At 41.8% G+C, this 27,675-nt stretch overlaps 2 protein-coding genes across 5 annotated transcripts; one reads left to right on the top strand and one right to left on the bottom strand.

Moving 5' to 3' along the window:
- The first annotated feature begins 1,629 nt into the window (after positions 1 to 1,629).
- On the top strand, positions 1,630 to 19,688 carry hif1aa (hypoxia inducible factor 1 subunit alpha a). 4 transcript variants are annotated; one of them, XM_050062694.1, is made up of 15 exons: positions 1,630 to 1,918; positions 11,615 to 11,805; positions 12,414 to 12,568; positions 13,351 to 13,435; positions 14,036 to 14,145; positions 14,266 to 14,468; positions 14,662 to 14,768; positions 14,914 to 15,061; positions 15,264 to 15,568; positions 15,653 to 15,855; positions 15,935 to 16,057; positions 16,149 to 16,420; positions 17,404 to 17,503; positions 17,598 to 17,688; positions 18,463 to 19,688. In XM_050062694.1, the coding sequence occupies exons 1-15, from the start codon at positions 1,887 to 1,889 to the stop codon at positions 18,624 to 18,626; spliced, it is 2,289 nt and encodes a 762-aa protein (XP_049918651.1). In that variant the 5' UTR covers positions 1,630 to 1,886; the 3' UTR covers positions 18,627 to 19,688. The 4 variants fall into 4 exon arrangements, with proteins under 4 accessions (XP_049918651.1, XP_049918652.1, XP_049918654.1 ...); XM_050062695.1 differs by having other exon boundaries at positions 1,631 to 1,918; positions 12,417 to 12,568; XM_050062697.1 differs by having other exon boundaries at positions 1,631 to 1,918; positions 16,173 to 16,420.
- LOC126401450 (serine protease HTRA2, mitochondrial-like) lies at positions 19,105 to 27,462 on the bottom strand. Its single transcript, XM_050062699.1, has 8 exons — positions 26,762 to 27,462; positions 24,190 to 24,394; positions 23,400 to 23,594; positions 22,423 to 22,455; positions 22,133 to 22,241; positions 21,939 to 22,008; positions 21,744 to 21,839; positions 19,105 to 21,640 (listed from the first exon to the last, which is right to left on the bottom strand). Exons 1-8 carry the CDS (start codon positions 27,226 to 27,228, stop codon positions 21,475 to 21,477), a joined length of 1,341 nt encoding a protein of 446 aa, XP_049918656.1. The 5' UTR covers positions 27,229 to 27,462; the 3' UTR covers positions 19,105 to 21,474.
- Between the last annotated feature and the right edge of the window lie 213 nt (positions 27,463 to 27,675).

The following is a 27,675-nucleotide window of genomic DNA, read 5'->3' as shown; positions in this document are numbered from 1 at the left end:
ATTTATAAGTAAAAGCACAGCAGTGGTTGTTCTCCGGCTTCCTTGTGCACCCTGGGACAACCACAAAGAGACACAAAATGACCTCAAAGAGACACAAGATGAACACAAAGAGACAAAAAATGACCTCAAAGAGACACAAAATGACCTCAAAGAGACACAAAATGACCACAAGGAGACAAAAAATGACCACAGAGAGACACAAGATGACCATAAGGAGACAAAAAATGACCTCAAAGAGACACAAAATGACCATAAAGAGACACAAGATGACCACAAGGAGACAAAAAATGACCACAAAGAGACACAAGATGACCATAAGGAGACAAAAAATGACCACAAAGAGACACAAAATGACCATAAAGAGACACAAGATGACCACAAGGAGACACAAGATTACCACAAAGAGACAAAAAATGACCTCAAAGAGACACAAAATGACCACAAGGAGACAAAAAATGACCTCAAAGAGACACAAAATGACCATAAAGAGACACAAGATGACCACAAGGAGACAAAAAATGACCACAAAGAGACACAAAATGACCTCAAAGAGACACAAGATTACCACAAAGAGACAAAAAATTACCTCAAAGAGACACAAGATGACCACAAGGAGACAAAAAATGACCTCAAAGAGACACAAAATGCCCACAAAGAGACACAAAATGACCACAAAGAGACAAAAAATGACCTCAAAGAGACACAAAATGACCTCAAAGAGACACAAAATGACCACAAGGAGACAAAAAATTACCCCAACGAGACACATAATTAACACAGACACAAAACAACTACAATAATACAAAAAATGACCACAAAGAGACACAGAACAACCACAAAGAGACACAAAATGACCTCAAAGAGACACAAAATGACCACAAAGAGACACAAAACAACCACAAGGAGACACAAAATGACCACAAAGAAACACAAAATGACCTAAAAGAGACACAAAACAACAACAAGGAGACAAAAAATGACCTTAAAGAGACACAAAATGACTACAAAGAGACACAGTGATTTGTAATCCGGTTTGAGAGTCCTGAGACTTTTATGTAAAGCCAAACAAATAAAAAACTTTGCCAGAGCAGAGAGAGACATGCCACACAGGGAACTGAAGAGGGACATCACAGGACAGGGTCTATTTAGAGGATGGGGGAATGGATGGAAGGCACATATCATAAATCTGACACAAGGGTGTCATGTTGTGTGTTTTTGGTGAAAACAAAAAACAGTTTGAACTTGACATATACCCAACACAGTAAAAGCACAGCAGTGGTTGTCCTCAGCTTCCTCCTGTACCGTGGGACACTAAACAAAACATGTATCAGCAAAAACTACTAATCTAGATATTTATACATACAATGGTACTTTGTACAGACTAGAGCATGCTGGAGGAACATGTAAAACCGATGAATACATAACCAAACACTCTAATCTGTATAACCCCGTAATGTCTATTTTGGTGATACAGATGCACAGTTGAATTACACACTGCATTGTTGGTCGAAAATTCCAGTTCGTTTTTTGTTTGTTCTGTCTTCACCGGGTTTCCGGTGCGCGTCCTCGCTGTAGAAGGCATGTGACTGCGCGTGCCCGCACAGGCAGGGGGAGGAGTGTCTCTACGGTGCAACATTGTCTCCGTAAGCAACGTCTCTCCAGCGTGGCACTGTCCGTGAAGAAGAGTAGACTAATGGGCCGTTTTTAGCGGAGGAAAGCTGGTTTAATTTGACGAAATATACACAGTGAGAAGTCGTATGCAAGGCGCTTGAGGATCTACGCACTCATATCAGTGATTAATCGCAGGATTTTGGTTCATTTCTCGACGGGCCCGGATACAGCTTGATACCGAGAGAGAGACTCAACTCAGGTCCTTTCGTCCTGACATGGACACAGGAATTGTACCCGAAAAGAAAAGGTAACGGCAATGGTAGCTAATGCTACGCAGTAGGCTATACTGTTGTTTAAGAGCTGACTGAACAAGTTTGGTCTTCGGTTGGGATTTAAGTGCTACTGTCGGTGTGACACTGTGGGCTTTGTTTCAAGGTTAACTGCCAGTTTCGCGTGTTTATTCGACAAAATACGTCCGCTAGCGACGCTATTATCGTTAGCAAGCGGCTAATGTAGCTAGCTAACGTTAGCTGTCATTGAACTGCAGTCATTAACGCTAAACTGTGTAGCTAAACTGTGTAGCTAAACGCTAATTACGTTAGTTGATTTAACTTTGTTTAACGTTATATTGATTTATCGTCTTTATTATTATTTTTTTATCTTGTCTGCTAACGCCACTACGCTCTTTTGTATTTTGTTGAGACCCCTCAGATAACACACTGGCGTTATTTACCTTTGTTTTGATTGTGACACACACAGCTTTATATCCTATTAATAGTTCATCACTGGATGTGTTAGTGTGTGTTGTGACAAACTTGATAGTATTCAGTGAAAAGCTGCCAGAGCTCATGTGAGCAGTGCTAGAGAGTGGTGTGTGGTTTCAGATGAAATATTTAGGGATTAGTGAAGTTGGCCTTGGTTTGAATTTCTCTTTGTTTTTCAACACTGTTATTGGTCTATAATAAAGTCTGATCAGAGGGGTAGTCTCATAGCTAAAAGCCTTAAATGCAAAGTTGTCTTTTTGTTAATGTGAAACTACTTTAAGTTCCCCAAAACTTGTTTTCGGGTTGAGGTGTAACTTTACTCTTCAGCAAACAAACAAAGTGTATCTGCTCCAGTTGGTAGTTAAGAATCATTTTGATTTTTTCTTTCCTACCTAAATAATTCAAAGTGTGTTGGGAACTGGTGATAACTGACCTAACAAAGCAGGGTGCAGAACAAAAGCTGGTTCCTTCACCTGGCCAGTTTCAATAGAAAACACTTCAAACAAGGGTTGCGGCCTAAAATTGTTTCCATAATTAGTCTTTTGGTTACTTCTTAAGTGAATAACAGGTCACCAGCGACCAAGTGGTTTGTTGGAATGACATGCTTACTCTGACAGGGCTGAGTCACATGGACAAAATCACGATATCAGGATATTTTTGAGTTAAATACTTGAGTTGTTCCCATATAATTCATTTCTAAGATTCCTGAACTTGCACATTGGTGGATACCAAGCACCTATTGGTACCATTGCATTAAAAAAACCCCAACTTAAATACTACCAACCATGTATGGATGAGAAATGATCGCTGTCATTGCTGAATTTCATGGCTCAGTTAAACCCTTTGTGAGCCACGAACAAATACATACAGAGAATGAACCGCATAGAACTTTATGTTACTGTCTAGTGCAACATTTTGCTATTGACTAACGTTACACTTATTATTGGAAATCAATTTTTCCTTGCCACTCTCAAACAGTAGTAACCATTGGCTGATGTGATTTTTTTTAGACTAGTTGTCACTGAGTAAGACTATTAATTAAGCCTGGCAGAGTCCACACTTGGTGTAATTTGTAACTGACCTTCGTGGTGTTTCCTGACATGCTTCAGTTGGAACACAGAAATTAGTATTGACCGTAGAGGAGGATAATCAACCTGTGCATGCCTAGATTCTGCATCTAGCAGATTACTGATCTGAGCCTCTGTTTCTTTGCCAAACATGCTTATTATGCAGATAGGTGATGAACTCAGTCTCTTGGTCCAAAGCTTGATTTTTGCCACAGAACAGCCCTGGCTCCAGTTTGGGTTTACACTTACTGCACAGATTTAGATGGGGCGAAAGGTGGTTCTTACGGGAACAAAAGGTTCAAGACCAAAAAGTCATACGGTAAACAGGGTTGGTCTTGAGAAGTGATCAACAGATGGTCAGCGGAGTCATTAAAGCGGAAACTGGGTGCTTCCTCTGCTGTCTGATGAGGGGGTGAAATAGCAACAGTGAAATTCTCCCATTGAGGGTAACAAGAGACAGCTCCTCTGTATAAATACAGATGAAATCCTGAGTGTTTTTCGGTATTTTGTGGGCGCAATTTGTTCCACAGAGCTTAAGTTCTGTGTCATCCTTCATGCTTATATCATGCTGAGCCCTTGTCAAGATGTTTTTTTAGGTGTCTGTGTCATGCACTTGTGCCAAAATGGCTGAGTGGCATATGTTAAAATGTCTAACTCAAGGACTGACTTGTAAAATTGTTGGCCCGTGTTGTCCTTTTTTTCTCTTAAATAACCCTTGCTGAGAATGTGTTGTTGTTGCGTGCATCTAATTGCCTTATGGGCTTTACTCAGTCTCTGCCAATTTAAAATTTTGGCACTTTGCTTAAGCCTAGGGTAAAGGGACAACATCCTGTTCAGTTTCAATAAATATTTTCATCTCCAGAGCAATCAAGAGCTGTGATCTGGTTTGATGCAGTTTTGGCTGGTGTCTGAGAGGTGCCTTGGCATTATTTCTGTCATCTCTTAATCACTAGGGCTTGACGTCAATAGGAGTGGCCTAATGTGTGTAGCGATTCACTCTTCAGTAAATTACAGGTTGCCTTGCTGCTCAAGTACAATTGACACTTGTGAGCAGGCTAGTTAGAACTTGAAAGGAAATGGTGTCGCTTGCAGGCACAGGGCAGAGGTATGTATTGTTTGTGCGCAGATTTTTCTTCTCTTATGTTTTGAGAATGAAGACAAAAATTAGGGACGTATATGCTGAAGTATTTCTTTTATCGTACTGCTAGATCTCTGCTTTTTGTGGATGATCACTGTTGCTGATCTTGGTACTGTTAATGTGTTAAAAATGCAGAGGAAGTGGGTTTTGCAGGTAAGGTATATAAAGGAAAACAAGCAGTCTAAACTCTCTAAGCTCTAATTGTGAGGACTAATAGTGCAGGAAACTTGCTCTTCCCTGGAGGGTAACGTCTAGAAAAGGACACCATATCAGAGTGTTTTTGCAAGTGTTTCATTGTGTAGTAAGATGTTATTCCGACATTTATCTGTGTAATGATGGATCTTTTTTCATTTTCAACATTAACAATTCAAGGAAAGAAGTACGAGAACATTACCTCCAATCCATCATGTCTTGAATATATTGCACATTTGAAATCTGTCAATGTGCTGTGCAGTTGTGCGGTTCTACTTCTTGCTTTACTAATACATATGTCCAACGTGTGCCCAAATATTTCAGTATTTCATTCTTCTTTCTTTGCCTTGGGTTCATGTCACTGTCTGTTAGCAAATACTATGTATGAATGATGATAACTATGAACTAAATTATGATGCCAGATTGCCATGAATAACTGTCCCAGAAAAGACATTTACAAATTAGACTTATATACTTTGGAAACTCTGAGACACAAATAGCTTTTGGGTTTGCTGTGATCTGACTGGATATGCTTTAAAAGACCAAAGGCCAGCAGTGTAGATGATTTAAGTTCCAAAATACTGACTTTTGAGCAAATGCAAAATCTGCCTGTCTCCCAGGCACCCGTCTTTCCCTTTGTCACATTTTAAGTCAAGAGGAAATGAAAAATACCTTGAACCCCTTAATCTCCACAGCCATACGGTGCACTCGGGTTGCAAATTGTAAGCATTATCCGTGATTGATTATTGGTAACATTGATGATCATTCAGTCGATTAATTGTGATTAAAAAAAACAAACAGTATCAAATGCGTTTTTTCCTCAATCAAAACTCACAGCAACATACAACATACTTAATGTTTTTTTCTAACGTTACAGCATTCAGTGGACCGCGTCTTGCTCTCTTCCTGATGGATACTACTATCCCATCTGGTGTCACTGTCAGGGCCTCACTGTTTTGGCCGTCATGACATACCCATTTTTCAGTGATCAAATCAAATTCCTCCCAACGTTATATTCCAAGTGCCTATCCTGTTTCACTCAGAAATACATCACAATACTGAAGCTAGATATTCTTGAAATGCTGTTTCCTCTGGACTTACAGGGGAAACCAGACACAATTGCATTTGTAGTCAAACCTAAAAGAATGACAGATTTATACATGTCTACTTTTTTAATGAATCCTTTCATATTATCATGCAAAGCATAGGTCAGTTGTCCAAGGCAGTAATTTTAACACTCCAGAGTACCCATGTCAGATGAAGCTTTGTAAATGACAACACATGGAAAATCAAAGTAAGTGAAATACTTAAAGAGTTAGAGGCTGACCGCTGATTCAGACTAGCCCAACCTGATGTAGAGGCTCATTTTAAGGATGAAAAGTCTATGCACTGGCCAAATGTAATCACTTGTAGAGGTCTTTGAGTTAGATTAGCTTGCTGAATAATTTATGATGTTGGTAAATTTGAGTATGTTTGCCAGGATCAGACCTCCCAGTGGAGAAGGACAGCCAAGAGTCCCTAATGGAAGTAGTTTATTATGGTGCACTTTGAACTTAATCTTGTAAGACTTTGGTGAAAATCTTGGATGCAGCAGAGGGTATATTGTGTATGAGGATACATAAAAACCTAATTTTGCTTTGTATGTATTTAGTAGTATATGAAATGTGACAAACTCCAGCAATTCCCCAAACTGCTGTAATCGTGTTTTTAAACCCAGCAGTGTTTATAACTGGTGTTTATACCCCATATACTAGTTTTTTTTCGTACATGACAAAATTATATTAATTCAAGGTGCACTCAGTAGCCTTTCAGAGCTTTAAACCACCTCTCATGGTCTTTCATCACGTTAAATGGAACTAGCTCAGGTGGAAACATTTGCAGAATGATGCAGAATGAAATAAAAACTATATTTTCACCAAGGGAATTGAATAAATATGTTACACATTCAGCATAAATGTCAGTTCAGTTTCCATTTAGAATTTCCCTCCATTTCTTTCTTTATTTAAGTGATCAATTAGACCTATTTGTTGAGTAGCCAAACACAAAAAAATAGCTTACATAACAGCCATTAAACCATTATACCGAACTGCAGCTCCATTATTCCACTTCCAAAAATAGGGAGTAATATTGATTTTTATAATCCATTACAATATTCAAACTATGTTACACTAAAAGCATCATACTCCAGAATTTAGGGGATGTCCGTACAATGCTGCTTTCCAAAATGTCACCCCATGGTATTAATATCACGCCATAAGTTCATTTGGCTGTAAAATAGATTTATTTTCAGCGTTGCTTTGCTTATCTTCCCATATTGGGTAGCGATTTTAGCTGTGGTGTTTCCCTGAGCTGGGTTATGTAATAGATAAGACAGAGTGTACTGTCACACTAAACTGGAATGACAGAAAGAGAGAACATTTCTCTTGCAAACTAGGTCAGCCTCGTAGTAACAAAATACACAAGCAACTTTGGCAGCATTGGCGAGGATGAATTTCATCATACACAGAGGTTGTTTACCAATTAATCGCCAACAATCCTGTTCATATCTGTTTACTACTCAAATACATTTTGATTATATAATAGCACTGGCTCTGTCGGAAAACAAAACAAGTAATTAAAGCTCCAAAACTGGAAGTGTGATTTTGTATGCGGTGAGGCTTATCAGGCAGAGGAGTGCAAGGCATGCATGACCATGTGCATTAATAGTGTTATGTAACCGTGGCCTCTCTGCTCACTTTTGTTTTAACATCAAGGGAACTATGTTTTTATTCCACATTTCATGGAAAAGTATAACAGCAGTTTTCTTCTCCCTGATGTAAGTTTGAAAACGGTCGAGGAGGTTCATCAAATAAGCACAGTTTTACTTTTTATCATGAAGTGTGACATTACTCAATAGGACAGAAGAATACAAAAACAAGTACAAAAGTAGGAACTAGTATTTTATGTCAGAGGTCTGTATTCTTTAGAGTCATACTGTGAAAAGAGGTTTCAGTTTTCCTCTGAATCTTTGGTATTGTAGTAAAACACAGTGGTTTAGACGCTGTACTGGTGTCATGTTGAATGTAGGCTTGGTTAAATGTCGTCCTCTGAGGCAGAGTGGACATGTACCTTTTTGTCTATTGGGCAAATGGCCACTGAATCTTCAAATTTTACCACCCACTCAACAATTTACTTTTGTTTTTTGGCTGGTTAGTGAAGCAGTTCCACCATCTACTTGAATATTTTACCAGCGTTTGGCTGGTGGATGGTGCGCACTTTGTACCCTGGTTGTATTGCAGTAGACTATAACAGCTGCCCTTCATTTGAATAGCATTTACATAAAAGCATGCGACACAATGGGGTGCAGCTACTACAGAGGAAAACAGAGTTGTATAAAGGCTTGTGTGAATCAATCCTCCAGCCTCCAATGTGGGGCCACAGTTTGAGAACAGCGTGTGGGGTTTATATGTCATTAGATCATCAGAAGCTTAGCCAGTAGCTTAGTGAGGGGATGTTCCCAGTGTGTACAATGGTTTGTTAATCATTCATGGTAATTTCACCCATACATTAACTTATATGCATGAATGTAGGTTGAAGGCCATTGTTACAGCAGGAGCCAAAAGTCAGGCTTGAGAGAAAGGAGCTGTGTTGTTACAATACAGAATACAGGTTACGTAACTTGGTGATCAGCTTTCATGATGTTTTCATACTCTGGGTCTGTCCGGTGGGGGTGGACAGATAAATATTTATCAATGGAACTGGCAAGTGTCCAAAAATGTGGATGAATAGATAGGCTTTTAGCTGTATTGCAGTCTGGGTTAAAACATGTTTATATTACAGCAAACATAACCGTGTTTGAAGGGAGGATTCTTGCTTTACGCACCACCATAACCTCAGTTACATGTAATTTGTATCTGCAGGCATTTGTCATTAAATGGGGATTAGGTCAGCAGGGAAGGATATCCAGTAGAAGTGTGGCCGGGCCATGATCTATCATGGATTAGATGTCAATATTTTTTTAGATTAAATTCCTAGGCCTGACTGGTTTCTGTTTTTCTGTTTTGTTTGTTACCTGCACAGTTAGGACACCACGCCTTGGAGTACTGTTCGTGCTTTGTGCGACTATGTACTCAGACACCTGAGCAACTGTCTGTACACAAAGTCCTCATGTGTTTACAGATTCATACGTTTTATTTAGGCATTGCTCAGTGCCAGGGTTTTTGCTGCCCTGGAGACAAAGGCCCTGCTCAGACTTTTTACCCCAGAGTGCTTACTTTGTAATCTCTATTTGAATGAAAGTTTAGGTCTAAAACTAAAAGCTTTCCCTACCCTTCTGTACTTGCAATACCTGCCAGGAGACTTGATACACAGTAGGCAGAGCCTGAAATAACAACATGGCCACTGGAAAATGCTATAAAGACATAACAGATCAATTTTAATTAGGCGGTGTGCATTTCAAAGCTCAAGGGCTTTTGAACTGCCATCCATTTTGTTGTGATGCTGCTCCAGTGTCACCTTAATGCATTTGAGCTTGTGAGGCTGTGTTTGTGAAAAAGATAGTGGAATAAAGTCAGCAGCTGTCAGGTTGAGTATCGCAGTTATGTCACAGATATAGCCAGTTTGTTTACCGGTCATGAGAGCTTCACACGTGCTCATGGTTTAATGACCATGTGAAGCAAAATCAGTGATTTCTTTCTAGACACATTATAAATGTTTGAAAATACTTGCCGAAAACATGCGCAAAAAGAAGGGAACTGTGTATTATTGAGTTGTGTAGCGAGACTGTAAAACTGTTTCACCGTTTCTATGTCCAGGATTTTTTCAGCAGGCCTAAAAGCTTGTTGGATGATGCGCTGCTGCCATCCTTACCATAACCCCTCCCCTACTACTTATATATACTAAATTACTACCAACGTCAGAGCTCATAGCATCAGTGTTGTTTCGTTCAACCATTCTGAGTGTTGAGTTTGCTATGTCCCACGAGCTCTCTTTGCTCTTTCAGTTTAAGAAGTACATGAATAAACATCTCTGTGAAATGCCACAATAATATAAAGACAAGCTTAATAGCCGTCACTAACGTACCGTACAGTCTTTCTGGCCAAATAGGCTACCTGGCCCACTGACAGTTACTGCCCGCTGTTGTAGTTGTGTGCTTCGTGCTAATGTTAGCTGCTGACCATGAGGGCACAGCACAGCCGTGCAGCACCTCCTGTTCCCCGGTTCTGGACCTCTGTGTGCAGCCAGTCTTTTGTGACTGATTGGAGGCATAGCAAGTGCGCCAACTGTGCATGCTTCAATCTCGTGCTCCACTCTAGTCCAAAACACTGCTTTGAAGCCAGCTGCACCTGCCTCATCATAGTGAAGTTAGTTTTCAGTTGGATATTTGTGTTTTTATGTCGGCAATAGGAGGACAGTGCACTCACCCCCAAGCTTTCCTGTTTACCGCTGGGGGCTGAAGTGGACGGTCAGTTTTACTATGAATAGAACCACATGCACATCCACGTGACTGCAGCTCTCCATGGCCATTCAATGTAGACAGTATGTCCCCACCTTAAGAGTGTACAGCTCTAAATCCCCAGCTCATTTTTTTCACAATTTTGAAACCTAATTTTATATACATGGTGATTTTTTTTTTTAATCATTCAAATTTGGCTGGTTGGTTAATAACATGTTTTGTGACAAACTTAGTACACATATTGTGTTTTTGCTTTACCTGGACCTTAGATACTTATGACCCATTGAATAATGAATAGATAGGAAGTAAGCACCCTTCAGGCTGGAGGAAATGATGACATTTGTTGCCGTGGTGGAAGGAGACAAAGGGTTGAAGAAAATCATTCGGCTAAAGAACTGCTTTTATGGTCGGAAGAAGTCATCTCAAGATAAGTTTCTGTGTGGCAATACTCCCAAACAGGGACAGCAGCATTATTCTTTATCTCTAGTCCTGTAACATTATCCCCACCACTCACAGTCCCCATCTTTCTCAGCTCAACTGTGCACTATAATGCATTGCCTTAATGAAGCATCTCTAATTGAGTTTAATAGATAGAGTGTCTGTATTTTTGATGGTATTGATTTCTAAATACCTCAGTATCCCGTAAACCTCGCTACAGCTCAAGCCCAGTGTTTAGCTTAAAAGCCAAGAACTCAATAAAATAGAGTGAATGATTAAATAGTGAATTGCGAAAGTCCTTGTGTCCTTTAAAGTCTGCTGTTCTTTGTCGTTTTTAAAATACTGCCAGGTCTTAAGATATTGTTTACAGTGTGGTGAGAGTCCATTAGCCAGAGCTTGGATAACTGCCTGGATAAATGTTGGATCTATAATGGAGCTACTACGAGCAGTGAGCAGTTATAAGGCGTGCTCATGTAAAGTGATCACAGTTTGTTTGTCCTGCTTTTTGAAGGTGTCACTCACTCTGTATTTTTGTATTGTCTGAGTTAGTGCCAGTATTATCATGCTCCTCCCTGTAGATCTGTTCAGCCAGACAAATGTCAGTATGATTGGTGTCGCACTGTAGCTTCGCTTTGCACCAAGAGACAGACAGGAGAATCTGTGCCCCACCTCCCAGCCTATCACTTTTAGGGGGCGGTCTCCTTTTCTTGTGGTCAGCAGCCAATAAAACTGTTGCAGATAGCCATGTATGTAAATGAGTCTGACAGGGGTCCAGACGGAGGCTTGGCTGTGAGCTCGCTTGTTGCAGACTCCAGCTGCTGCAGCCTCCCAAGTGACAGGCCGGTGGCCGTCCAGACTCTGTACACACACTCAGTTGGGAAGGAGGAATGTCAGCTCTTGTAGTGTGCATAGCTGGATCGAAACTAGTTCGTGGCCAGGCTGTGGCTGACCCACCACCTGTCTCCCGCAGGGTGAGCTCGGAGCGGAGGAAGGAGAAGTCAAGGGATGCGGCACGATGCCGGCGTGGGAAGGAGTCGGAGGTGTTCTACGAGCTGGCCCAGCAGCTGCCCCTGCCCCACAGCGTCAGCTCCGGCCTGGACAAGGCCTCGATAATGAGGCTCACCATCAGCTACCTGCGCATGAGGAAACTGCTCAATGCTGGTCAGTATCTGTAGTTGTTGTAACTGTGAGTAGACAATTTAGCCTAGCACTTAGTCGTTTTTAATTCATTCAATTCTGGTGTCCAAGTGATAATTAAATTGTGCAGCAATTTTCATTATTTCATTATCTTAGAGGCAGCTTGAGAACAAATTGTTCTGATAAAGGTGCCAGAAATTACATTGGGGTTTTTTTTTTCACTGTAATGAGCCACAAATAACAGAAATTAAAGGATATTTTGGCTGACAGAAATGATACCCTAAAAAGACTGAAAGAAAAAGTGAGGCCAGTTTTAGATGCAGGAAAAAACAGCAATAGATGGTTAAACATTGCCAAGCAATCTGTTAATTGTATGTAGTTGACAGAGTCAATGTCCTGGACCCAGGCAAGGTTAAACATTAAGTCATTAGTTTTAAGTAATGAACACTGATACAGATCCCTTTGCAGACTTTTCTGCGGGTAGTGCATTGTATGTTCTGGGTGTCTCAGTATCCTGCCCTGCATGTTGTTTTTACAACGAAGTCTTTATATGTCCTCGTGTTTTATTTTCTCTCCCTACTTTCGTCACGCTCTTTCTTATCTTTCTTCCTCCCCTTTTTTGGTATCTCCCACAGATGAGCCAGTGGCAGATGAGGAAACAGAGCTTGAGATACAACTAAACAGCTCCTACCTAAAGGTTCTCGATGGCTTTCTCATGGTGCTGTCTGAAGACGGAGATATGATCTATCTCTCTGAGAATGTCAACAGGTGCCTGGGGCTGGCACAGGTTGGTCTGATTTGACTTGCTGGTTGGCAACTTTAAAAACACAACAGGAGGGAAGAGCGTAAGGTTTATGGGAAACAGTGAGTCTGTTAATACCTGGTATTATCATGTGTTTTTGTGATCCGAACACTAGTGGACAGCTGAGATACATCGCTGTTCACACATGTGTCTATCATGCGTCTCAGGATGACCACTTTGTTCAGATTTTATTACTGCCTATGTCACTTACGCTAGAGGGTCAAAGGGCACCGTGCACAGCTATTGCATCCATACTCTTACTAGCTGCTCGTTAGCATGCTGGCTAGTCATGTCAGTAATTGTGCCGGTACAGCAGGAGATGTCTGTGTCAGCAGAATTCAACACATCTCCTTCCAGTGTCAGTCACGACGGTCATGCAACACTTGGTCTAACTCAAAATGGGCATGTCAAGGAGCGTTAGCGCAATGACACCAAAACAACCACCATATTGTGCACTGAGTCATATCATAATGTGTCGTGGTGGGTGTTTACATGTGTATTCAGCGCTATTCGTTTGTGATCGGATCACCCAGGACGCATGTTGATACCTGGTATAAATATGCTTAGAGTCAGAAGCAAGAAAATATGGTTAATTCAGGTTTTGTTTTGTCTATAGATACTGATACAGATATATAGCCAAGTCTTACACGTTAGGCCTTTTATTGAAGAAGATTTTGAGTCACCATGCAATGTCTAACATGCACAGCTATAAAATTAAACTACTTGGTAAACTGACTTACACTCTGTCCTCACTCTTTCTGCTGCAGTTTGACCTGACTGGACACAGTGTGTATGACTTCATACATCCCTGCGACCAGGAAGAGCTGAGGGAGATGCTGATCCACAAAATAGGTGAGGGACACCAACGGTGAGCTGACTAGTGGACAGAGTAGGGGAACACACAAGCACTCAAGGCTCCATTCAGCAGGGAATTCACTCTGTGCAGACCAGGAGGCTGTCAGAGCAAGTTATTATTATCTCACTTAAAAGTGATCAGAGTTGGCTGGTGTTTGGACTTCAGTGACCTTTCACACAGCATTACTGGAACAGAACGCGACATCACTGGCACACCTCCTTTTTTGCTTGCACAACACATGTTTGCTCTTGTAGAACTTAAAGCGAGTTCAATCAAGTCTAACAGGCGAGCTTTGAAGTGAAACTAATTCCCGTTCTACCCTCTGAAATGTGATTCATAATATAATTTGCTATCAATGCATGCCTATCAATGCATGCCATTCATTGTAGCCCACATTTGCTTTGACTGCCAGGCACTTTGATACAAACTGATATTATTTCAGTTACTAGGCTGCAACTCCACTTCCTTTAATTATCTTGCTATATCTGACCACAGTCCTTTACTGCTTAACGTCCTCTCAGAATGCAAATGTGAGCAGCTAGCAGAAGTTTATGATCAGAGGCAGTTAACTTCTCTTCCTGTTTGATTGTTTTCAGGCTCCAAAAAGACCAAGGAACCAAACACAGAGCGCAGCTTCTTCCTCCGAATGAAGTGCACTCTCACAAGCAGAGGCCGCACTGTCAACGTCAAATCAGCTACATGGAAGGTAGGCCTCCGTGCAATCAATGAGGAAATACTCTTTAAAAATGTCAAAACTGTCTGTCAGTTCTTGTGGTCTGGAAATGGTCATTAAAGTCTTATGACCCCCCCTGTTGTCGCTCTCTAGGTGCTCCACTGCGCAGGTCATATCCGTGTATATGACAACAATGTTGAGGACACTTCCAATGGGCACAAGGAGCCACCTGTCCCCTACCTGGTTTTGATCTGTGACCCCATCCAACACCCTTCCAACATCGAGGTCCCCCTGGACACCAAGACATTTCTCAGCCGCCACACAATGGACATGAAGTTCACGTATTGTGACGAGAGGTGAGTTTGCTCGTCTGAGTGAATGTTGAGAAGCTTAAAATGGATCCATTCAGCTGTGTTGTACTTTTTATTGGCTGTTAATGCCAAACTCTCACTGGCATAGTCACAGAGAGCCACCTAGTGTTCTGTGTAGGTACTACAGAAGACTACTTTGCAATGGGAAACTCAACCCTTGTGTTTTTTGCTTGTCCAGGATCACTGAGCTCATGGGTTATGATCCAGACGACCTGTTGAATCGCTCTGTGTATGAGTACTATCACGCTCTGGACTCAGACCATCTTACCAAGACTCACCACAACTGTAAGCATGAACACAAAGAGTGCAGTGAATTAAAACTTGCTCTTGAATCCACAACAAATTCCACCTGTTATTTTTGCCAAGCTTTTAACAAAATGTGTATATCTATCTTTAATATTGTTCCCCTTTTGTTTCTCTCTGCTCTTAGTGTTTGCAAAGGGCCAGGTCAGCACAGGCCAGTACCGGATGTTGGCTAAGAGGGGAGGCTTTGTGTGGGTGGAAACACAAGCCACTGTCATCTACAACAACAAGAACTCCCAGCCACAGTGTGTTGTCTGTGTCAACTTTGTGCTCAGGTACTACTAATACTCTTCGATGAGTCAGTCTTTTCAGAAAGGTTGTCAGTGTGTTGGTTTGCTTTAAGTGTAGTGAGGTAGCTGGAGAAATAGCATCTACAAAAAAAGATTACTGACAGTGTGAATGGTCTTGTGGTTATTTTCAGAGCCATTAAAAAATACTCAGTCAACTCAATCTTACAGCTTCATAACTGTGTTACAGTGGCATCCAGGAGGAGAAAATGATCTTTTCTCTGGAGCAAACTGAGGATGTGAAGCCAGTGAAGGAGGAACAGGTGGGGGAAGAAAAGGTTGTAGTCGAGAGCAGCCAGCCCGACATGTCTCCAACCTTGCTGAAGGAGGAGGAGAAAGTTCCAGAGCTGGACGTGATCAGACTGTTCACTCAGGCGGTAGAGGCCCAGCCTCTGGTTAGCCTGTATGACCAGCTGAAAGAAGAGCCAGAGGCCCTGACCCTGCTGGCGCCAGCTGCTGGAGATGCCATCATCTCCCTGGACTTCAGCTGCCCTGGTTCGTGGACTCGTATACACACACCTAAAGTTCTCCACAGCAGGAATCAGGAACCGTCTAACCTCCCTGTGTCTTCTGTTACAGATTCGGAGATCCAGCTGCTGAAGGAGGTGCCTCTCTACAATGATGTAATGCTGCCCTCTACCAGTGACAAGCTGGCTCTGCCTCTTTCCCCTCTGCCACCCAGCGAGCCTCTCGATGTCACCACCACCAGCTCTGAGGTTGCCAAAGCTGAGAGCTTTGCTCCAGCTCCTTCCACAACATCGACCAGCCACAGCTCCTCAGAGGTCAGACCCAGTTATTTTTCATTTTTCAATAAAGTCAATAAACTTTTATGTCCATTTACGAATGTACTCTTCTCTTTAGACCGACAGTTCGCTGGACTTTTGTTTCCCCATGGACTCAGAGATGAGCTCAGATTTCAAACTAGACCTGGTGGAGAAGCTGTTTGCCATTGATACAGAGCCGAAGACCCCCTTCAGCACACAGGTAATCATCCCAGGAGATAGTCTAGATTTTACTGCATTTAAATCAAGTTGTTGATCTAAAACAGCAAAACGTTTTCTGCACTCTTATTCAGAAGACCTTTCTGTCTCCCCTTCAGACAATGGATGACTTAGATCTGGAGATGTTAGCGCCCTACATCCCCATGGATGATGACTTCCAGCTGCGCAGTCTGACCCCAGATGAGCCTCCTTCTTGTGGGTCAGTCAAATCCCTCCAGAGTTCTCCAGTCCACGTCACGCAGGACATCCACAGCTATCCCAGCTCTCCATTCAGCGCACCAGGCAGTCGCACAGCTTCCCCAGCACCACTTAGTGCCCGTCATCCTGTCACCATCGTTACTAAGAGGTAATTAATATTGCCTTGGGATCAGCTTATCACTTCTGCTGTGCAGAGATAGCGATAGACTTTGTCTGTCATTTTGATGGACAGGGTCCTGTTTTGTTACGTAGTAATCTGTTATCCGCTATTTTAACTCCTTATGATTATAAGACATATTTAATAGCATTAAAGTTTATATTTTTCAATACTTAATATACAGATCAAGCTTTTAGATAAAGCTTTTTTAAGCAGGGGTGTAGTGCTATTTGTTTCGGTATGTGCGCCTATGATGTGACAAGCAGAGTTAAGTTGTGGTTTGTTTCAAAGGCTATGTAACCACTGTTCCCATGGTGACAAGTTTACATATATTAGTCAACTGTAACTGTTAAATGAAAGCATCTTTTGCTGCCTTTGCATCTTTACTAGTTGACAGTTGGCAGCTTTACATGGGGAACAAAATGATATAATTGACGGTGCTGCTCAACGGCTACCACTGGTAGCTACCGGCAACTTTTAAGGTGGAATGTTTTCTTGCATGTCGCTCAGTGTTTGAGTTGATGTTCAAATATCAGTATGACAACTTTGATCATTCATTTTGTTTTGAGTGGCTCTGTTGCATAACATAAGCTTTTGTGAGTCTTAAAGCGCTTTAAAAATGTGTTTAAAATTCAACTGGATAATGTGAATGTTTTATTTCCTCACATGGAGGAAAAAAAGTGGTGGAGCATCATTCTGGTTCGCTCTGCAGCACTAAACCTGTTTATTAAGGTGTGACGAGAAAAGATTAGCAGACACAGAGTAGTGAAAGAAACTTAGGACACTCAGCTGCTGTGATATATTGCAGTTATATGTAGTGATAATGCCAGCTAGACAACGAGGTCATGCACATGAGATCAAAGACAGGACCAGACAGCAGTAAATCAATTCGCACAAGCAACCAACTGGACAGGAGTGTGAATTACTTCTAATCTGTTCTAAACTGTAACACGTCCTCTCTTGCTGTGCCACAGGACCCCACAGCTGGACAAAGAAGTCTCGCTCAGGACCCTGGCAGCTCAAAACGCACAACGCAAAAGAAAACTGGATGACGTAAAAGAGATGATTGAACAGGTAAGTCCTCAACATCCACATTAATGTACTGCAGATCATACTTTATATGTACAGATGGAAGGTTTGAGTGTCTGTATTTGATGATTCTTTCCAGGGGACTTTGCCCAAGGAGCAAGTGGAGAAGGGCAAAAAGCTGAAGCCCTCAGAGTCGGGAACAACCAGGACCATACTTCTGCTGCCTACAGGTGAATAAACATAAATCATTTTAGATTGTTGCATACCGCCATCTGAATCTTAACTCTTATCATGTTAAATTTGTCAGCATTTTTTTATTTTTAGTCCTCAGATCATTTTTATTGAACATTTCAGTCTATCATTTTTCATTTTAGCCAAACTTATGTCACATAAGATTTTATATCTCATCAGTATCTGTTAAAAAACACAGGTTGAATGATGAAGAATGCAGCTTTGTAGGAAGCTTCTGATCTTGTGCTCTGATGCTATAATCCAGACATGGGAACATGTTCTTTGCACATTTATTTTGGACCAACATGATACAATAACCGGCCTGGGGTCCAATGCTCTCTTACAAAACATTATAAAACAGTGGGGCCAAACATAACCTCCTGTCTCTCGCCTAAGCCTGCTGGTTGTTATTGTTTAATTATAACTTCAGTAGGTTACTCTGAGTCCTCCTGACTGGGCTCACTGTGTGCTGTTGGTGTAGTCCTGATATGGTGCGCGCAGCACAGGGAACAGAACTGCAGCATTGGGGGGAAAAAAAGTCTAATTTGGTCTGCGCTTTTGTGTCAGTAAAAATAAAGAGAGTTAAGTTTAGTCTCATCTTTTTTCCATCAACAATATAGCATGTTGATATTGTCACGCCCAAGTGTTTATTGACGTAGCTGCCTTCCATCGTCTCATCGCAGTCAGAGAAAAGTTTTTTGACAGACATATTCAGTCGTAGATTTCATTATAAGGAAATTAACCCATCTCCTAAATGTCTTGTCCTTCCTCAGATGTGGCGAGTCGTCTGCTGGGCAGCACAGCGGAGGGCACCAGCTCCCTTTTCACCCTGCCACAGCTTACCCGCTACGACTGCGAGGTCAACGCCCCCTTGCAGGGTCGCCAGTACCTGCTGCAGGGGGAGGAACTGCTGCGCGCTCTGGACCACGTCAATTGAGTCAATGCTTAGCCTGCTCACTGCTGGACTAGACTGGACACTACAATTTCCTCCCTCATATTGTCACTCCCTCTCCACGACCCCTAACCTCACCCCCACTGCCCCTTATTTATGTATCTGTATGAGTTTGACTATAGTCTGGCTGCTGTTTGTGCACCCCATGTGATATCTGCAGCATTCCACCGTGACAAACACCATAGCAGCATCTGGGTTTTGGTGCAAGGGATTCAGACATCATGAGATGTCCAAATTGTCGTGTTTTTTTTGTTTTGTTTTGTTTCCTCTCTCTTCCGGGGAGTCTCTCAGCACACAACGCCTCGACAGATGACCCTTTTCCAGCAGGTCACCAGACCCTGGCGCTACTGCCAGCAGTGTATTGTAAGCTTCAGTCGCACAATTTATATTTTCTTAAAAAGAAAAATATTACCAGCAATATATATTAAGCCTTTTTAAAGTCGTTTTAATGGGATTTGAACAATTTTATTTTTCCTCCCATACTTGTATGTTGTAGTACTTGTACCTAACAAGATGTCTTTAGTCCAGAAGTATGAACATATTGTTTAAGCCTTAGGTGGTTTGAATGTTCTCTCCATTTACTAGCTATCAGTCTTTGAGGTAAATGCATTTAATTGTGTAGCAGTCCAGTACATGTCACTTTATTATTTTACTGTAAGTGTGTGTTACTGTACATATACCAGGGAAATTTTAATTTACTCAATATGGCTCCACGGCGCTGACTCTTGCTCTCAAACTGAAATCTGAGAGCAGCAGCTTCACTTCTCTTTGTTTGCTCTCTATCATGGATGATCAGCATTTTTCTCTTAACATGAAGTGAAATCATGTTTTTGGTTTTTACTGTGCGTGACATACTCAAAAACAGTCCGTTTAAAATAAGTGGGATATTCTGATACTTGTGTGATCATTGTCATCGTTCTAGCACTCGTGAGTTGTCAAACTTGTGCTCAGTTAACGGTAGTCCATTTATACCATTGATCCATGCCATATTGTTGGGTCTCTCATGCTTCTTGTTGCCGTCTAACATTAAATGGCTTTAATAAAGTACACTGTTTCAGGTTTCATTAACTTGCAGTTTACAAACGCTGGGCCTCCTTCACCATTAACAACTGTGTTAATTAGGAACCATGCCATCCAGTAATTAGTGTTGCTATTTATAGGCTTGAAGTGGACCTATTTCTGGACCTGAGGTCTACCCACATAGTATGTTCACTGCTGCTACAAAATGTTGCAGGTCATCCCTTGAGGAGGTAACACATCTTCCAGGACCATGTAGATCTATTTACAGAGAGTAACAAGTAACAGCATCCCATGCATTGTTCTTTTCTGTTATTTTATATCTTCTACTATTAAATACAGCGTCAGTAGAAGGTCGTCCGGGTCATCCACTAATCGGAAGACCAGCGGTTCGATCCCAGGCTCCTCCAGTCTGCATGTCAAAGTGTCCTTGAGCAAGATACTGAACCCCAAATTGCTCCTGATGGCTGTTCCACTGGTGTGTGAGTGTGTTAAAAACTGAGTAGCAGGTGGCACCTTGTATGGTACCCCTGGCCACCAGTGTGTGAATGTGTGTGAATGGGTGAATGTGACTCGTAGTGTAAAAAGCGCTTTGAGTGGTCAGATGACTAGAAAGGTGCTATTAAAGTGCAGGTCCATTTCAAAGCCTCCGCTTCGGCGATAGCTGTGGCCAGAGGCATTATGTTTTCAGGTTGTCTTGCTGTTTGTCCGTCCCATTCTCGGAAACACATCTCAAGAATGCCTTGAAAGAATTTCCTTAAATTTGGCACAAACGTCCACCTGGACTCAAAGAACTGATTAGATTTTGGTGGTCAAAGGTCACTGTTTTTGACCATAACTTCAGGATTGATACACTAATTATGACAAAATTTCACACAAATGTCTAACAGCATACAACAAAGTGATGACATTTTATGTCCAAAAGGTTGAAGGTCAAATTCAAACATCATAGTGTTCTCAGGAACATTTGGTCAGATGCTGAATTGGCGACTCAAATCTTGTGTGTCCACCTTGAAACTGTGCTGATTGTAAAGATCTGTGCTGTCAGGTTGAAGATGTGTGTGAAGCATCAATGTTTTAGAATTAGTAGCGTCTCTCCAGCAGCACCTTGAAGCACTGTCTACTGTCATTGTCATGGCTACGTATGAGTCTGGACACATACTGTATGGATGTAAACTTTAATTTGGCTGGTTCATAGACATACAACTGCAATTTACTGACACACTGTCAATTTAGGAGGACAATGGGATTCATGGTCATGAGAGCATGGGTGCGAACAATTCTGCAGTTCAAAAATATGTCATGAATATGATGTTGACCTTTCTCAAGTACAAATTGAAGGAAAAAACAGGAATATATTGGTGAATGAGGCTCATTGTGCTTCAAGCTGTGGAAACACTGACGCATGACTAGTTTTGCTGCTTTGCAAAGTAAGAAGAAGCATTTTGTAGAGGTAGAAAATACATTTATTGTACTCAGAGAAACCTGGGAATAAATACTCGACTTTTAATGCGTTTTAAGTTTTTAGGCGCTGTCAGGTTCATGACCATTCACACAGCTTGAATTGGGAAATAACATTGAAACCATTGTGTTGTTAACAGCCATCAGACATGTAGAGAAAGACTAATGCAGAGAAGTTTAAACCTGGGGGATACGTACTGACACTGCAGCCTTTTTGCTGGACTTTCCTACCAACAATTTATTTAACAAAAGTCTTCAAACACTGGAGCTCAAAATTGTACATTTAAACATGATGTAATCATGAGGCCATCCCTCCTTCAGGTTAGCATGACAAAACTAAATCGTGCAGTTATTGTCACTCTGTGTACTCTGGAGTCATTTGCAGCCGAAGCAACTCGTTTCCTCTCTGCACCATCATGGTGATTTTGTCGCTGCTGCGGACGGCCTGGTAGATCTCCTCTGACGTGTTCACCTTCACTCCGTTCATCTCCAGCACGATGTCTCCTGGGAGCATGCCAGCTCTGAAACAACATCATACAAGCTCAGTCAATGAACATTGAAACGTGAAGAGCAAGAAGGACCCTCCGCCACACAGCCGCACCCACAGTCACTTGGTCTGCTCACCTGTTGGCCGGGGAGCCCATGATCACTCTGTGAATCAGGATGCCGTGCGTCACGTCAGGGAAGGATGGATCCCTCAGCTTCAACTCTGCGATGATGCTGAAGCAAATCAGAAACGGATTTAGACACAGGGGTGCTGTAACTGTACGACGCTCCACCCAGTCTCACTGCGGGCATTTCTATTTGTGAAGCATTTACCTTGGCGTCAGCGTCAGCATCATCACACCAATGTACCGCCGCTTCGCCTCTGACTCACCAAACCAAGAATCTTAAAGGGGATGCACAAAAATAGGATGTGTAAAAATAATGTCTGTCATAAGAGAGAACTGTCGGATGCTACAGAGCATGTGGGAGACAGAAGGAGTGTGTGATGTGTAGCTTTTGATTCTTACTCTTTTTGTTTGCTGCCTGATCAAGAAACAGCCTCAGGCGATCGGACGGAATAGCAAATGAGATCCCTGCGGTGACCTTCATGGTGTTTATACCGATGACTTCACCGTCCTAATTAGAGGAGAGATAATGCATTCAGACAAGGCTTTATGCACCGATGTGTTATTAAGGTCCAGCAACCTCAATCGGAGTCTGTAAAGTAACGAGCAGTTGTGTTGTCCATTCAGGCGTCACACACCGCAGACACAGAACAGGTTTGGTGACATTTGAATGTAATGATCCTGTGACTCACCAAGTTAATCAGGGGGCCTCCAGAATTCCCAAACTGCAAAAACAAACCAGTCACATGTGACATTAATATGAGACATTTCTGAGTCACAGTAAAGTTTCTCCTGTTTCCTAACATATTTACACTTTTGTTGCTAACATCCTAGCAACACAGCTAAACTGCAGTCAAAGCAACTGTTGTCCTCTTTGCCTCACCATGGTAACTCTGTGCACACACATCCACCGATCAGCCACAACGTTTAAACCTCTGACAGGTGAAGTGAATGACATTGATCATCTTGTTACAATACAATGTTCCTGCTGCAGACCAAGTACACTCCGTCGTGGCAGCGGCACTACCTGGTAACAGTGCCCCCCCAGCAGGACAGTGCACCATGCCACACCACAAAAACTGCTCATGAATGACTAGAGGAACGTGACAAAGACCTCAAGGCATCAACCTGGCCTGTAAAATCTCCAGATACCAAACAGTTTGAGCATTTGTGGGACACGCTGGTACCCCAAAGCCGTGTCTGATCCTTTGTGGGGCCTGTGGGGATCAGACTTTGCTCTGACCTGTCGAGACATGGACACAGGATCTCTAGGGGTATCATGTGGTCTCTGGCATTGCATCGATGGCAGCACATCCTGTGAGTCCTGTGGGTTGCGAGGTGGGGTACCAGCACATCCCATGTATGCTTGAATGGTTGAGGATCTGGGGAATATGGAGGCCAAGTCGACGCCTTGAGCTTTTTGTCACCTTCCTCGGGCCATTACTGACATTGGGGAGAGCTATTGCCACAAGGGGGTGTACTTGGTCTGCAACTGTGTTTGGGTGGGTGGTGTGTGTCAAGTGGCATCCACATGAATGCCAGGACTCAAGGTGTGCCAGTAGAACACTGCATTGTAATGTGATGATCAATGCCGTTCACCTGTCTGCGGTTACAGTGTTGTGACTGATCCGTATACATCCTTTAACATAGTTAAATTCAGAATACTCACATCAATGGCTGCGTCAGTCTGGATGTAGTCCATGTCGGTCTTAGATAGTCCCAGCTCCTTACTGCCTCTCTGCACCGAGCTGACGATTCCTGACGTGATTGTATTGCGTAGAGCAAACGGGCTTCCCATGGCGACCACAAACTCTCCTTGTCGAACATCAGACGACCGACCGAGGGTGAGCGTGGGTAAAGGATTCTGCATGTCAGGGGGAGAGGGGTGGAGAGAAAGAGCAGCTCTCAGGTCATTCAATAATAGAGCTTCCTATTTTATAAATGCTCTTTTTTCCTCGTTGCAGTCATACGCTATCACAGTTCAGCTTTTCGAAGGGGAACTGGAGACCATTCATTTTGCTGTGGTGGTCTTTCAGTTGACTGTATGAATCACAGGCTTGTTATTCTCAGGCAAAAGATAGTCATGCTTCAACGGTTGTACAGGGGGTTTCATTGAGACTATTTTTATGATGCTAAGGGACTCTAACGCTGCTTTATATACAGCTTTTGTCATCAAACCCTAACCCATGACCTCTTGAGTAGGCGTACAGCCGAGCACCAAGACTCCAAAATGCAATAAAATTCATATTAAATAATGACAAGAATGAAGTTTGAAGGTTGTCTCCTTAAGATATTGCTAATTTTGACTGCATTCTTCTCTTTGGGTTTTCTGATTCTGTCTGTTACAGTGATGATACTGACAGCTCGCCTCCCTGCTTATACCACTGTAATAGAATGGATCAAGCGAAGTAAAAAACAAACAGTTCCTCTGGCAGAGATTATTATGGTTAGTTGCTAACCCTTGAAGTGATTTTGATGGTGGCAATGTCTGCCGCCTGATCAACATCCTGCACAGTGGCGTTGTACGTGTCTCCGTTGTTGAGCTTCACGCGGACGCCTCTCTTGTTGGCCACAACGTGAGCATTGGTGACGATGAGGCCGTCACTGCTGATGATGAAACCAGAGCCATTTGACAGCGGGACTTCTCTTCCCGAAAATGGGTTTCTGTAAAACAGTAAAAGCAGTTGATCAAACTCAGCCTGGAAGCAAAAAAAAAAAAAAACAACAACTTTATTTTAGCAGCTGACAAACAGGCTGCTTCAACAAGATCCAGTAAACAGGCCCCAGCTTGAGGGCCTTATCATGGCAGTTGATAATGTGCTCAACAGGTGGTCCCCAGAAAATGGGGAATAGTTTCTTTTCACTACTCGATTCACTATAGAAGTGAGCTCAGTGACTCAGAGTCATATGAGTGACAATTCTGATCATAAGTTTCATTTCCTCCACGGTTATTTCCTCGACTGTAGTTGAGGACAACTATAGACATCATACCTAACAACCAAAATCTGTTCAGGTCCCTGAAGCGAAATCTTATCAAATGTGATTCCATGCTTTAATGTTTATCAATTTAGGGGTCATTGACAGGAGAAAGGTTGAGATCCAATAGAGCACACTCACATAGTCACAGAGTTACAGTTAATCACTCTATCATAAACCAGTCCCAGGCCATGAAGTGTGGCTGTGACAAAAGACAATCTAGTGCTCAAGTGTTGAACTGAGTAATTAATTATTAAACAGAACATAACCTGCAACTCTAATATCTATTTATAAATGTGCACTAAATACCACACATCCCCTGATCACAACTTCACAACTAAAAACTGTCCCTTGTTTTTCACATCATCAAATTAAATGCTTTGGATGTTTCAGTTGCTGATATTAATAAATTAAATAAATTATTTGTGAGCTCTGCACTTTATGATGGACCTTTGTCATCTTAGATGGTAAATGATTAGCTTGACACAGATACCAAAATGATCACTAGTCACTGTTCTACCACACAGATGTGACACTAAGTCAGCAAAATAACATCAGATTACCTGACCCAAAGGCATCTCAGCTATGTGGCTACTGCACTTCATCACATTCTTTTTTCCCCAAAATTTTACAGAATACATTCAATACATGGAATATAAACATTCCAGATTTTCAGTATAAAAGTTGTAGAAAATATATGTAATAATAATAATAATAACAATGTAAAATTAAATGCAGTTGCACAACAAATAAAATGTAGGAAAAAGTAAGGAACATAACGGAAAAAAACCCCTCAGTGTAGGCTAAACAGATGAAACAAAACTGAAATGACTAAATAATCTGATAGTTTTTGCCAATTTATAATGTTCTAGTTTTAATTTTTCAACAGTAGTCAAGTTTGTCTTTAAACTGGTATGTTTAAAAAATATATAATTTTCCCCTCTCAAGTGTCTTCATAAACTCCAGTTGGTGCAGAATTCACTCCTGTTCTGCAGCAACATCACTGGCTTCCTGTTAAATATCACATTGATTTCAAGATTCTGCTTCTCACCTATGAGGCCCTTCATAATCAAGCCCCTTCCTGCCTGTCTGAACTCCTTCATATCTGCACACCCTCTCGTACTCTTAGATCCTCTTCTGCAGTCCAGCTCAAATCACCACCTACCACAGGTTCTAGACCCTTCAGTCGTTCTGGAACTCTCTCCCCAACGACATTCACAATATTGACTCCCTTTCCACTTTCAAATCCTGTCTGAAAACTCACCTTTTCAAGCTGCCATACTCGGGCTGATTTGATGGTGACACAAATACGGTGACCTGCACTGATGAGGACGACTTTATGATGATGATTTTATACCTAAAATTTATAATTACAATTTTTTGTCAAATAATTTTATTATCTTTTACTGCACTGAATTGTTGTTATGATCTATGGACACATTGCTGCTTGTTTGTTTTTTAACTGTGTCTTGCAAGGTGTCCTTCAGTGCTCTAAAAGGTGCCTATAAATAAAATGCATTACTATCATTATTTTCTTATGTATGTAATTTTTTGCTAAAAAAAATAATCAAGTTAATTATGTACTTTTCATCAGCCAAGAAACTGGGATTGTTGAAAATTAGTAATATATCAATATTTATTAGTGTGACATCTGTTTTTAAAATGTTATGAAGGGTTCCCTTTGTAAATCAAACCAAAAACTAGAGGCATGTAAACAGTCTACAAACACATGTTCAATCATTTCTCCTTCACAATCAAGTACATTTTAAGGTATATAACATTTCTCCTCGTTCACAGTTACAGAAAGTGCATCTATTCACAATTGGGAAGAAACTGCTATTAGCTTCATCACATTCTTTATGTTGTGTTACTAGTATTGTGTCCCCATGGTAACGTTATTAAAAATGGTCACTGATTTTACTAACTGTGAATAATAAATGGTGTGAGTAAAAAACACAAGCTTTGCAGTGATAACATAGCCTTGAAGGTGGTGTAACATATGCTGTAACTTCATTGACATTACTGTTCCATATGGCACCTTTTCAGTCGACTCACCTGACCACGATTTCAATGTACACCACAGCTGGAGTGGACTTTTCCACCACATCTGCAATAAAGTTATATCTGTAGCGGGGGCTGTCGGGTTTATAGGGAGAGGCACACTGAGCTGTGGGGAGGATGAGTTCACGAATCCGCCCGGATATGGAGACACTTCCGTCCTTCACTTTGTCATCCTTCTGGCTGTCCAGCAGCACCGCACCGCACAGTCCCAAACCCACCGACACTGACTTGATCAGAGAGGAGCTCCTGCTGCTGTCCCGACCACCCTGTCTGTCCCACTCCTCCACCGGGGGTCCTTTATCCAGGCTTGTGTTCCTCTCTGCTCCGCTGTGGTCACATATCACAACAGAGGACACCCTGCTGACTGTCCTCTCTGCCACAGAGTTAAGTCCACGGCTCTGACACCGACTGTGTCTCCCAAGTGCCAAGAGAAAACATCTACTGAGGTGTGTTGCTGCCATGTTGCATCACTTCAGTCACACCGCTCCGGGAGTTTTTAAACAGTAAAACAACCTTTTAAATCCAAATATATTTACAGTAAGAGCGGTCCGTTTTGTACTACATGTAATAAACACACTGTTCATACAAATAAAAACAATACAGTACGAACAGGTCTTGTGACTTTCACCGTTATCGACACCTGACAGTTCACAGCGACAGATAAATCAATAACCCCAGCCCGGAAGTTAGACTTTAGAATGAGCATGCGCAGTACACTTCTTCTTCTTCTATGTTTTTTGCACTTGAGATGCGACTTACTGCCTTCTTACTGCCCTCCACAGGACAAAAAATAGAAATAACAGTTAGATAGCTAATAACAGTTAGATAGCTAATGATAAATAAAATGTGCTGGAAGATGTGAAGGACATAAAAATCTACAAAGACTTTTAATATTTTAAAGGACGCAC

This window comes from Epinephelus moara, chromosome 14 (assembly GCF_006386435.1).
Source record: "Epinephelus moara isolate mb chromosome 14, YSFRI_EMoa_1.0, whole genome shotgun sequence".
In the NCBI taxonomy this organism is placed as follows: domain Eukaryota; kingdom Metazoa; phylum Chordata; class Actinopteri; order Perciformes; family Serranidae; genus Epinephelus; species Epinephelus moara.
This window is presented reverse-complemented; position numbering and strand designations above follow the sequence as displayed.